The 14188-nt window shown below is 38.1% G+C and overlaps 1 protein-coding gene across 1 annotated transcript in view; it reads left to right on the forward strand.

Annotated features, from left to right (window-relative positions):
- The first annotated feature begins 6213 nt into the window (after positions 1–6213).
- Positions 6214–14188, forward strand: part of rbms1b (RNA binding motif, single stranded interacting protein 1b) — a 28125-nt gene continuing 20150 nt past the window's right edge. Inside the window, exons 1-2 of the mRNA XM_084725216.1 lie at positions 6214–6547; positions 12908–13077. Of these exons, the coding sequence (XP_084581342.1) occupies positions 6497–6547; positions 12908–13077 (221 nt within the window). The 5' untranslated portion in view covers positions 6214–6496. The remainder of the gene's footprint in view (positions 6548–12907; positions 13078–14188) is intronic.

Genomic DNA, 14188 nt, shown 5'->3' on the forward strand with positions numbered 1-14188 from the left:
CATGAAAATTTTATCAGCAGGCGACTAATGGCTCCACATAGACTATTTCTACCAGCAACAGGAAACACAGAGCACTGAGAACACACTATCAGTTATCCTAAACTGAAAGTAGTGGAAATCATATTTTTTGGTGCATTAGGGCACCTGAACCTGAGGGGTTCTCAAAGAATGGAGTGAACAGGAGCCATTCATTCGTGTCTGTCTCAGATATGATTGAATTAACAGTTTACCAGATGGCCAAACAAAGCATTATGCAATTAAAAAAAAAAGTGAAAGTAAAGAAGATGTGTTGGTTTTAGGGGGGATTTCTGATGATTTAATGCAAAAGTTTCCCCAAAGTAACATTATCGTGCCTCTTACTGTCATCACCATGGAATTTATCCAACAACGCGCTTTCATGGTTTGCTTTATCAAATACATTTTTTAAAGGTTCAGTGTGTAAGGTTTAAGGATCAATGAAAAATGAGACTACAAGACTACAAGACAAAATATATAAATATATAAAAATAAATAAATAGTGCCCCCTACCTTATATTTATATTCCTATTTCTTTTTTTGTTTTTTTTTACTCTGATTGGCGCCCTCTAGTGGATTTATTGCTTAACATCCAACACAAAGAATGCATGGAAGTCGATAAGCAGTGACGGTTACATCATTTGAAAAGGGCGTATCTATTTTTGTATGTAAAGGGGGCATAAATGAGCCGTATGGGGGATTTATTGGCAGAATATGGCAGAAATTGAATATAATAGTCATTAGTATGTTTTCATTAGTGTACAATCACCTGAAAATAAGAATCGTTGTGTTCTCGTTATCTTGGAAAGAGACATTTATATCTAAAGATACTTATCTAAAGAAAAGAGAAGGGGAGGTTGAGGTAACAGATTTGCAATCTGCAAGCTCATCACTAGCTGCCACGAAATACTACACACAGGTCCTTTAATAATACATTTGAGCTCACATTTCAGGTATAATAATTGGAGGATGCTGATTTCATTCTGCTGTTCTTGCACACTGTGGATATAAACTGTTCAGAGCAAACTAGTAATAGTTGATGGAGGGCTGCCTCCACCAAAGTAAACTTAAAATCATTGTCAAGGTGAATGCATTAACTGCCACGGTGAGAATGTGGACAATGGCATTATGCTGAGGCTGAACAGCACCACACAATGTTTACAATAAAGTTTGGAGAGTTGCTTGGCAGCAGAATGTACACAATGGAACAGCCCAGTGGCGCTGCTCTTTATGTCAGCGTCAGGCCTGAAAGAACTGCCTTTGTACACATATGACTCTCATTCTCGGGACATTTGACATGAGCAAAATGAGGGCTGAGCTGCACAATAACACTTTTCCTGCTGCTGTCAAGTATTTCCTCTCCTATATTGGAAAGTATTCTGAAAAGCATATGCAAATGTCAGCAGGAGATAGTAATGAGAAACAGCTTATCATACACTGAAGACAATTTTAAAAGCTAGCAATGAATACAGTCTCAGTAATAAGGGTTCCTAAAGGGTTCTTCCTGAAGGGCTGAAGTACAATGCAGAACCCTTTGCTTCTGGAGAATTATTTTTTTTTTGAAGAAAGGGTTTATCAAAGGTTTTGTGTAAGAATAAGGGTTCTAAATAGGACCGTTTTTTCCCAAAAGAATCCTTCTTCAATGATTGCTGAAATTCTCAAAGAACTCTCTCATCAAGGGTTCTTGTACCATAATTTTAAAGGGTTGTGGGTAGAACCGCCTGGGTGGGTTCTAGATAAAATCCATGGAATATAAAAGGGTTCTCAGTAGAACACTAGGAAGGTTTTAGATGAAATGTTAGCACCTTTAGACGGATGAGAAGATTCTGCATAGAACCTCAAGAGAGGGTTCTGGGTGGAGCCATGACACCAAAGATATATAAATAAAATGTAAAAACTAAACTGAGATTTTTAAGAGAGGGTTATATATAGTCTTAATTAATTTTAAGCTAATTTTAAAAGTGTGTGATGACAATAATTTCAAGTTAGGCCATGATTTAATCGAGTTTAAAAATAAAGCCTTGCTGGTATAAGTCAGACATAGTTAACATCATGAATGTCACACAAAGATAAATTATTATGTCCAACATTATCCCTCCACTGAAAAAATGTGCATAATTATGTGCTTAAGCTGTCTTTTCTTATACATAAGTAGATACAGAAGGTATGAAGTTTTTCTAATTCTGTATAATCCTCATAATGGGAAAGATTTACTCACCCGAACAAAATATTTAATATATTATTAGAGTGCAAATTTGGCAAATGATGACGTTGCTGCCCTCACCAAGTTCTTCATTGCTCTAAATCAAACACAGATTATTCTCATGATGATCGATACCAAAGGATCCTGTTATAAAGATTATGAAAGACCTATAATCTTTAATGTGTCTCTTAGTCACTGAACAAGATCTTCTTGAATTGTTCACTATTACATTCAACCAGTAAAATGACTCATTCATTTTTGGATAACTGAGCAGGCCTGTCATGAACACCACCCCCACATCAGCACCTCAATTAAAGACCAGAGAGTTGTGAATGTGGCCTTTTTTTTCTGTGTGACACACACACACAGGCGCCCACAGCTCTCTTTTGTGGCTCATTTACAGTCGAGAGTCAGGGGAAATGAATCTGTTGCTGCCAAAGAGGGGTTACACGCCCCGACCCGGCCCAACCCTTCCATCCATCCAGGCAGGAAAGCACGGAGCTGTTACTAAAAGCTTCCTGGAGCTGCTAAAACCCTACGCAACAGTGCCTGTGGCGGTGCCACTTCTCAGGAATCTAACGCAGAGACGAAGGAGCCTTTCACAGAATGAGCTGTGAGACTGTAATTGCTGTTGTGATGTGTGAGGACAAAACAGAGAGCAACGCTGTCTTCATATGCCTCAGAGTTGTTTTCTGGTAGAGGCTGTTTACATTAGATCAGGGAACAGTGAGAACAAGTAGCACAATGTCCTAAAATAACCTCACTCTCTTATTTCCCTTGGAAATACCCAGTGTGTGTGTGTGTGTGTGTGTGTGTGTGTGTGTGTGCATGTGCATGTGCGTGTGCGTGTGCGTGTGTGTGTGCGTGTGTGTGTGCGTGTGTGCGTGTGCGTGTGTGTGTGTGTGTGTAAGGTTGTGTATGTGTGGGTTTGTGTCTCAATAATCTTTGCATCTGTGCGTGTTTGGGCCTGTTTGAGCGATTATGCATGTGTAATTAAACCTGCATCTATAATAAAAGGAGTTCTGCTTCAGAGAAACAAACCACTTAAGCTACTATTTCCCTTAAATTTTCATTTAAGGATGCCTTGGGAAAAAATTAGTTGTATAAAATAGCCTGCGGATTTCATTTGGATGTTGCAAGGGAAACCCATTTGATCTGTAAGTGTTTGCCCTTGGCTACTTAAGTATTTCCTTATGCGTTGCTAGAAGGTCTTTAGCGACCGTTTTCCTCCGAAAATTTTAAAGGACCCATAACAATCTCTTAAAAGTGAGATAATTTGTGGAATATGAGAAAATGGCTGAATTTATGGCTACTGAAGAGGAGGAGGAGATACCAAGACACATTTTGCTTGGCTTAACCCTGGTTTAATAATATGTGTGTGAAAAGTTAGCCCAAGGTTAACTCCTAGCCCAGGATTAAGCAAGGCCCAGGGCTAAAAATATGCAGTGTTAAAGGCCCTCTCGACATTATTATTATTATTATTATTATTATTATTATTATTATTATTGGAGTGGAGAGGCTAGCTAACGCAGGCTAGCTAAGTGTGTTCACTAAACTAGCAAATCACTATAATACATTCTAATAACTTTAAAAAATGACCTGCATTAACCATGTTAATGAAAGTCTTAGGCCAGAGATATACTTGCTGTTTAACCATGTGTTTGTGTTCACAAAGGTGTGGTGTTAATTTCTAAGGGCGAGCACAACCATCACTACAAAAGGCAAGTGCAACATGCCTACGTGAGGGAAATATTTCACTTAACTTACAAATTCAAATTTGAAACCTGAGGTGGATTATACAACCAGGCACTGTTCCTCTGTTGGCAAAGCCTGCACTTTCATATCAAAACAATCTGCTTGAAGAGAATTAATGGTATATAGGCTTTAAATTTGAGTGAGATATTTCTTCCAGGTCTGGTTTGTGATACTGCTAGGCGATATGTTTTAAAGTAATATCTCAATATTTATGTATATACAACACAAATATATAATACAATTATATTGCCCAGCCCTAGATTATGAGATGGAAATTGGTGTTGGTGGTGATTCTACCTGTGATAATTTAATGCAATGTGCAAGCTTATTTAAGTGTTATTACAATGCTACACAAATGCAGGGATCAGAGATAACCTTTCCTTTCACTGTTTCATAAAAGGTGGTTGTTCAATTGCCTCTCTGTCTACCCTGCACCCCCCCTTCGTATCCTGAGCAGAGTGCTGAATCAGACCTCTCTCCCTTTCCTCTAATGCTGACCCATTGACTCATGATGGCCTGGTGAACTTTTCTACATGCTCTTCTGGTGACCTTTGCTTTCATTTAGGGGCAACGTATCACATATCACACCTATTTATACACAATGCACCTCAATAAAAGGACACTGATACACAAGAATACAGGTCTTGAGGATGCCGATAATATTTAATTCGGATCAAATCTGTCTTATTTGTTCCAGCTGACAATGCGGACACACAACAACTGCTATCAACAACTGCTAACTAACATCAGGAAACCAGAGGGTTTGACTGTTCTGGGAGACTAATAAGGCAGAACAAGACAGCGGTTATAGCACAGTGCTGCTTGTACCTTGCTGAAGGTCGCCATTAATTCACATTTTCAGCCACCAGTGTTGGTTTTCCAATCAGCAGGTGACAGTGGTGGGTAGATTGCTTTTGATTTATGGCCCAGGCTGCCCCTCTTACCTGCTCCAATAAAGCCCCTCACCACACACACGCATAAATTGACACATGAGAGGGTGCTACTACACACAATCTACAATGGAAGCCATCTCTTTTAACAAAATCTTACTCTACTGCAAAACCTGACCCTAAAAGATCAGTTCACTGACTCAAATGAACGTGCAATTTCCCATTATTCTCTAGTGGTTTAACCATACAGATCTTTTTATTTTCAGATGTTTTTAGAATCTTGTAGGATTCTTGTTGATAAAAGGTAGAAAATATTACAGATTTTTTTTTCTTTAGAGGAAGTGGTTTATTATAATTATTGACAAATATACTGTCTCTGTTATTAAACCAAACTAAATGCACTTGCAACACAAATTAAATTGACAGCGAAATTGTTATATATGTTATCTCTCTCATATATATGTGTGTGTGTATATACATATATATATATATATATATATGTATAGAGAGAGGGAGAGAGAGAGAGAGAGAGAGTAATTTAATTGGCCTGACACTGAATTCCAGTTTTTCCAGTTGCAATTTATTATAATTGCCCTGGGTATATACTATTGTTTGTATATACACTATATACATGAGTATACTATTCATTTAATTTGGGGAAATGTTTTATAATTTGGGTGGACTGATCCTTTAATTCGATTGCGAACTAAACATTTGTCCCTTTTCACTCATTCTTGGTATAATGCAGCAGGTAGGATTTAAAAAATCCTTGAGGAATCACAATGTTTTATGGCTATTTTGTGTAACCTAGGCTTTTGTTTGTTTTTTATCAATATTTTTTGAATGAATGGACGAAATCTTATTTTTAATGAACGGGAAATGGATACGGCGTCTTTTAAAAGGTGTGATCAGTTCTAGTCAGGCTTAATCCGACCAATTTATCGCTGTCGTATACACTGGAACTCGTGCTGATCATCAGTAGACTGCTTGATTTGACTTTATTTTGAAGTATTCTCTTCCAGAAGTTGTGCAAGTCAAACGCAATAATAGACTGAAACTTGTCAGAATATCACATCTAGAACCAGCCGCACAGTGGAATGTTTGGTATGCATCCTTTAATACACGAACATCAACAGAGGTGGAAACAACGTCTTCATCTTATGTATTCAGATAACACAGACAGCGTAGATCATTTTAAATAGCCGGCTGTATTTTCGCAAACGCGAAAAATCCACATTTAAATCTTGATTAGGGCAAACAGATGCAAATAGTCGTGTTTTTTGGGCAACAGTGTTAAAAGACCACCCCTACACCAAGGCGTCGAATGGTTTCTCCTACCGTAGCAGCGTCGCCCTGCGCAGCGCTGACTGCAAATCAATGAAGCCAGTCAAACAAACGGGGCTGGGCGATCGAAGTTGGGACAAATTTACGGAGGTTTCAGTTGCCGGATAGTCGACGTCAATAAGGATATGTACACAGCTAATATGTATAGAAGGCTATTTTTATGTCCTTTATCGGAGTAAGGAGGATATCCATGTCGAATAATTTTATACTTATACCAGGAGTTTGATGTATTTCGCTAGAAAATTGTAGCTTAACTGAAAGAAAACTACCCTCCCTATTGGAACTGAGGATGATTTTTGCAAATACTGGAAACCCACTAAGGACTCCGTATCGCAAACAGGTAAATAAATACGTCAATGTGTATCAAAAACAGCCTTAAGACATTACGTCCACAAAGCTGACTTCATAGAAGTCGCAATTTGGCAGCAAACTTACGTATAGCCGACGCTCTAACAGAGAGAAAACTTACTTTGGTTCATTTGTATTATTGTAAATGGCGGTGTTGTGTTCAAGTGTCCTGTGTGTGGCTTATGCATAATGAGAATACCTGCTGCTCTGCTAGCGCTGCGGTCCAGGTCCGATACTGCTGGAGAGATACAGTACGGGCCTGTGTATGACTTCACTTGATGTAATGTCTATACTGGCCACATAGCGAAATAGTGGCTAACCTACTCCAATAGCATCACTTATTAGATATTTCGGGTTGTAAATGAAAAAACACATGAGCTGACAGTGAACACCACCTCACATTAGTTTGCCATTTCAACGGTATTATACTATTATTCTAGTTTCAGTGAACATTTTTGGCTGGCTTTTATTTGATCAAACTCACTCTCAATGATACGAGCCATAGATTAGTTTAAAGCTACTGGAATGACTTTTTAAAAAACTAGTTATTTAACAGTCTTAATTTATAACTGCTACATTTTTATGACCTCTATAAGCCGTCACAGAGAGGGTTGGCTATTATTATAGTTATTCTTAAAGCCTGCCACTGGGTTGGACCCTCTGAAATCATATGAAAAGAGGCTGTGTTTACATTTTCACATGCAAAGTTACAAAATGAAGCAGGATTAGATTATTATTTAGATAATTTTATTTTTTACTTTATATTTTGTGGTTATTATGGTGAAAATATGAACATATCTATAAAATATGAAAGTTCCCTGTAGCTTTAAATATTTGGAGCACATACTCCCTACTAAAATGTAATTCACACACCTTTATTTGTCTTGCCATATTATATTTCTTTGTATTGTACAGAGTTGTTTGGCCAATTGTCCACTGAAGCATTGACTTTGTCCCACTTACATATAGTTTTCTTTTTTCAAAACTCCCTTTAGCCAAAAGATTTAAATAAGCATATTTACTCTGCTGTGCTCATGCTGTTATCCTGTGGCTGTAGAGCTCCATGGGCGAGGCCTGTTACTGGAAGCCCTGTGTATTTCCAGCTCGGATATGACAGGCTCTGCTGGTCTGGAGCCGGCTGATAAGATGCTGTCCTCTCCCCCATCACAGTCTCTCTCAGCCCTGCATCTGAGTATGAGGCACATGTATGAAAACAGGATTCAGTCCCACAGAAAGGGGAAGTTGTACTCAGGAGTTTCGGGCTCTGTTGCAGGCATTCTCTGTATTATGGATTATGGGTTGGTATATATGGTAGAAACTTACTGCTGTTTGACATATTTGCAGCTCGCTAATGCATTTGGTTTGATGATGGTTGCTACTGTTGCTCTAATCTCTAACTATGAAGATACTGGTCTGAAATTTACACTTTTTATCTCCATAGCATCTACCCAAAAATCATGCATAAAACTTAACCACCAAACCCACTTAAACAGGGAATAGCCTGAGCTTTGCTGGGTGTGGGCGTGTTTCATTATTGGTCTTTTACTGTTCAAGAATCGTACTTTTGAGATGCTGAGAAAGAAGATGCAAATGCAGATTCTTTTAGCCTATACTGTACTTTAAATGTTAAAGGAGGTGTAGTATATCTCAAGACTGAACTACTGTGATGACACTAGGGCTGATGCTAATAGTTGTCACGTCACACAGACAACAGCAATACATTGCTACTATTGCTACATCAATAGGTTATACAAGAGTTATCAAGAAATCATTTTCAACAGACTCATGTATCATGAGACTAAATTATAATAAATGTGAAATATGTCACAGTGAGCCCCATGACCAGCTCTAAATTTTCCAGATTTTTTGGTTATTACCAGGACACATGAATCACAGCTTAGACTACAGTCAGGCAAAAAACTTACTAAACATTAATTACCAAGCAAACGGTTTATTGAGCATAACTTTGGAAGTAATTCCTAAGTTCAGAAGCAAAAATGAAAAACTTTGTCAGTGGTGTGAAGGACTGCAACTAACTGTTATTTTCATTGTCAATTAATCAATCGATTATTTTCTCGATTAATCGATTAGTTGTTTGGGCTATAAAATGGTGTAAAATGTCGATCAGTGTTTCCCACAGAAAATATTCACATTTTAGAAGCTGGAATCAGAGAATTTTTTTTTCTTAAAAAAAGAGGCAATCCAATCCGTCTACTGTTGTAATAGTTGGCAATTAATACAATAGTTGACAACTAATTGATTAATCATTGCAGCTGGCACAGTACTTGCCACTGTTATTTTGGCAAGCAAGTAGAGCTTCACTGATAAATTGATTATTAATCGACTACTAAATGAAATGGCAACTGTTTTGATAACCAAATTTGGAAAAAACAAGACAACTGAGGACATAATTTTGGTCTTTGGGAAACATTAATGACATTTTTCACCATTCCTTCACTTTATGGACCAAACAACTAAGGCCTAATTAATGAATAGAGAAAAATATCAACAGATTAATCAGTGAGTAAAATAATTGTTAGTTGCAGCCCTTTATATTTGCTGCTAAACTTAATATTATTTAGCATAACTTTGGAAGTAATTCCTGTTTCATTGGTAATTAATGTTTAGTAAGTTTTTGGCCTGACTGTGGTCTAATTTGTGATGCGTGTCCCCAGGCAATACCCAGTCATGAGAGCAACTGTGACACATTTCACATTTATTCAGTCTGTTGATACATGCATCTATTGCAAAAGATTTCTTGATTACTCTTCTGTCATCTATTCATGTAGCAACAGTAGCTACATAATTACTGTTGTCTTTCTGACAGCCATACTCTTCAGTTTTATTAAATCTCCTCAGGTAATCCCTTGCTCTTTGAATTGTGGAACAATTTTGTTCACACCATACACTGAAAGCCTATTAATAAATTTAATTTGGTGACACGGACCATGTTAAAACAAGCGGTTACAGGTAGAATATGGAGGATTTGTCAGCTGCTGTTTGTGAATGTACCAGAAAGGTTGTTAATTTTTTAGTCTCATTCCCAGGTCATGAAATACCAACATTAAAGCGCTCCAAACACAGCAGAATGATGAGAAAATAAGAAAATACAGGCAGAGGACAGGATCTGTGCAGATTCAGACACCACCACACACTTTTAGTGGGTCATAAGGGATGATTGAAAGGGATTATGCTAACATGAGTCTATTGTTTATTTAGGAAAATCTTGCACAGTATGCCTTTAACTGGAAGAAGGTGAACTATATGAGGATTTATGCCACTACTGAGCTGGAAAACAGTAGGTCAAATTAATGTGAGGCGGTCGACCAGTCGGTCACAAGAGAAGATCCTCCAGGCTGAAGTCCAGACTTGGATTGCTCAATCCTGTCACCACTTCATGCTTCGGATTCCATCAGCTTCCTCTCAGCTTGTGATTCCTCAGTCGGAGGGGGTGGGGGGGGATAATCAGTGTCGGATAGTAAAGAAGAAGACAAATCCCCGAAGGGGACTGCTCGCTCAGGCTAAGACATCTGTATCTTGTAAACATAGAGCACAAAGTTGCTCAATCACTGAAGGATTTCAACTTTTTCCCCCTTGCCCTCACTTGGACAGGCCCTCTGCAGCTATCATAAGCAACACATAGACTTAGAAAACACACCAAGACTGAATAGTATGTGAAAATTGCAAGAAAAGAGAAAACATAGTACTTTCTCACTATTTTTTTCTTGACCAATAGAAAAAAAGACAGAATTGTCTCTCAAACCATTCTGAGCATATAAATAAAACCACTCACTAATGAGAGCGGTGAGGTTAAGAAGTCTGGCGCTACAACGGAGATGGCTGTTTATGTTGACCTGCAAATAGCTTGTTCGACACCTTGAGGCTGTGTGGCATGAGTGTGACACTGATGTCAGAGCTACAAGCCCCTGTGGACCCTGATTGTGCTGACTGCGAAGGTGTGATGGAGATAGTTCTGCAGATATGGATCATTGCTTTGTGAAACATTAATCCTCACAGTGGACTTAAAGCCACATGACACTAATGATGGACTGTCCAGACAGTTTATCTTTTTCCCCCCTTATATGTGACTATGTGTGAGTGAGGGCACTGAATTTTCATCCAGACGTGTCATGCATGCCATAGGCCAGTTATCACATTCTTATATGGCTCAGTAAAACATTAAGTAAATAATTCAGGGTATCATAATTTCAATATTAAAAAAAAATCTATTGAAATTAACTTTAAGTTTCAGTAATTGAAATCAAAGGCAGAATCAGCAATCCTGGCAGTATTTTTTGGTGCATTTTCAGAGAACATTTCAAAGATGACACTTGATACCATCTTTTCAGTGAATTTGATCACATCTGTGACCGTTGTCAGGGCATAAAACCAGCTATCTCTTGATCTTTACAAATCAAGACTTGATAGTTTAACATTGGCATAATTTTCAGTGCAAAAGAAATGTTTACATCGAAAAATTGAATGGAATCTTGACCTGAACATCGAATCGAATCATGGATTTGTAGAATCATGACACCCCTAATAATCATATTTATCTCGTTTTCATTGCTGCCATTTTGCATTGAGTTGTTGTTTAGTCCTGACTTAGTCAAGGATTTGGCCTATTTAAACCTGCTTTCATCAGTATTATTAAATTAACAATAGACCAAATGATGACGTACATGTGAAAGGGCTTACTTGTAGTAACACAGCTCTCTCCACAGTTCTACGTAGCAGCATCTTTTAATCCATTGTTTTGGTTTTACAAATTGCAGCTTAAATGGTTTGGTTCACTTTCGCCGGTCTCACCAGCGTCATTTCCAGACACAGCAATCAGCTGTTTTCAACTCTAAAAAAAAAAGCTCTAGAAACTCACTTTATGCTACCTAACCTCCCAGTTGGCAGATGGACACAGTTAGCAGCTAGCTAGTGTACACAGTGGAGCTCTCTGCAGTTTAAGCTCTTGCCATTTCCTTCAGGAGTTGGTGGAGAGCAAAACTGTTAAAAGAGGGGGAATTCTGGACTTGGATTCATCAGGTCATCAGTAACAGGACTCAAAATTAGTGCTGAAGTTACTCATTACTGTACTTACACCAGAATTTGTGGGTATATGCAGGGTTTTTTAACACAGCAACTAAAGCAGTCGACCCTTTTTGCATTACCAGTAAGTTTGCCTTTCTGTTTTGTTTTGTTTGGGATTTTTTTGTGATGTATGCTGTAAAGCCAAGACTCAACTCATGGCTGTGCAAGAGAGCAGAAAGAAGGAGGTTTTTACAAGTCTCTGTGTGTTCAGATCTCAGTGTTTTTGTAGCTTCTAACTGAATCTCTGTTCCTGATTTTGCTGCTTCATAATAAAAGCTTTTAGGTAACTAAACACAAGACTTTGAATGTAAAAAACAGAAATAAAACATTTGTCTAGCCTCTCAACTCAAGACAAGTGCTTCATCAGTAAATACACATATTCAAGCGGGTGCAAACTTTGCTACGCTGACCAAGTCAAGCCAAGCAGCATGTGTATGAAAAAGGAGCAAAATAGTCGCAGAAGTTATCAACAGAGGTGACAAGACTTCATTGCCTCAGCCGAAAAGGGGTGAAATTATCCACTACTGCTACTACTACTGCAGAGTCATTTGATTTGGGAGTGAATGCTAATTGTACCCTTTCCCATTGAGGAAAAAAGCCAGATGTTAGTGAGTTTTTTTTTTACAGTGTAAAAGGGGCTCATATCTGCTGGATGTGTAAATAAGCAACTTTGCTAACAGTTTTGCTGTAGCAACTTTTAAAGGTGATAATATATCAAATTGTGTTTGCAGCATGTTGGTGCTGCGCCAAAGTTGCAGCAAAATCAGTTGTTAAGCCGGGGTAGGCAGTTTATTTTTTGGCATAATTAGGCAAAAATTCCACAGTAACCTTTCAGCATAAAGTAATTCAAGAGGTCTGAGAGAAAATTTCCTGCTCCTCCTCTTGGCTTTGTTTTCAGGCGTTAAAAAGTCTAGCCAGTGAGAGGAGACTTTGATTAATCACAGGTCGGTGAGATAGTTGATTGTTGAGTCTCATTCTCAGGCTATGAAATACTGACATCCTGGGAAAGTGCCACCAATCCAAAGCGTTGGTAATTTGACAGCCTGGGAATGTGACATAACAATCAGACATCTTTTTCCAGAATCCACAGCTTTAAAACCCGCAAAACTTTTCACTCACTTAGACTTACTAGCATAGAGCAAGGACCATATACTGATATGGTTAAACTGGCACAATACAATAAGATGGAGGTACAGTAAACAATATTATTTAGTTCAGAGCATGGACTTGAATTCAACATAGTTTTTGTGTGTGTTTTGTGCCTTCCCAGCCACTTGTTGCCTCATCGTCACACCCCATGGCTCCACCCAGCCCGAGCACAAACACCAACAGCAGCAGCAGCAGCACTGCAGGCTGGGACCAGCTCAGCAAAACCAACCTCTACATCCGAGGCCTGTCCCCTTCAACCACAGATCATGACCTGGTCAAGCTCTGTCAGCCGTGAGTACCACACTTCCTCTCATCATTATCTGCTATTGATCGGCCATTGATTTTTTGGCCTACTTTGTTTTAGAGTCACCTTTTGACATATTTATTAATAGAAACAGAAATAAAGTGTGAAAAAGTAGAGGGTAAGATGTAAATGTGCCATTTAACAAGTACAATTGCACATTTATTGTATTAAATGATCAGAAAGTTTTGTCTTTGTTGTTATTCATTGTTACAGTACATATTCTTCTTCTCTAATAAGCTGATTTTGAAGCGGTTGAATGACAAATTGAGCCCTACAGGTCTGTTTAAACATCTTCCACAGAAGGATTTAAGATTTAATCAGCTTTTTATAACACTTAGGTTTGAACCATGCAGAGAGCGTGCTGAGACACATATGGATTTATATGTGTATATTTGAGATTATAACAAATGCGGCAGTGTTTCAGGCTTCATTTAAATATAACATGAAAAATTTTCTTTAAGTCAACACAAGGACAGAGTGTAGGTGGTGATAGCAGAAGAGATTTCATATATCATGTGTGTGTATAAAGGACAGACCCTGTCAGCACTGGGATCATCCACAGCTCTCTTTGTGTGCTGAATGTTTTATATTTGCCAAGCAGTGAGACCACCCTGGTGCCTCGGAGATTCAATTTGCTTCTTTTCCTGAGGCCTCATCTTCACAATGTGATACTGACTTTGCAAAACAAAGCTACTGATTCATTCTGTGACTGCTTAGTAAAATATAACATATTGAAACTGGCTTCAGCAATGATTTTTTTGCTTGTTTTAATGTGAAAGTATTTCTCACTTTGGATCAATTGTTGATTGCTGTCAATTATTTTCTCAATTAATCAAATAGTTTGTCTGTAAAATGTTGAAAAATGATGACCACTGTTTCCCAAAGCCCAAAATGACTTCCTCAAATGACTTGTTTAGCACACAACCCCAGTATGTTTAGTATACTGTCATAGTGGAGTAAAGAAACCATAAATTTTCACTTTAACAAGCTGGAATCAGAGAATTTTGACTTTTTTTTCCTTAAAAAAATATTCAAACTGATTAATAGAGTATCACAATAGTTTGCAAGTAGTAGCTGACAACTTATCATTGCAGCTCT

Source organism: Lutjanus erythropterus, chromosome 8, assembly GCF_056507025.1.
Source record: "Lutjanus erythropterus isolate fLutEry1 chromosome 8, fLutEry1.hap2, whole genome shotgun sequence".
Lineage (NCBI taxonomy): Eukaryota > Metazoa > Chordata > Actinopteri > Lutjaniformes > Lutjanidae > Lutjanus > Lutjanus erythropterus.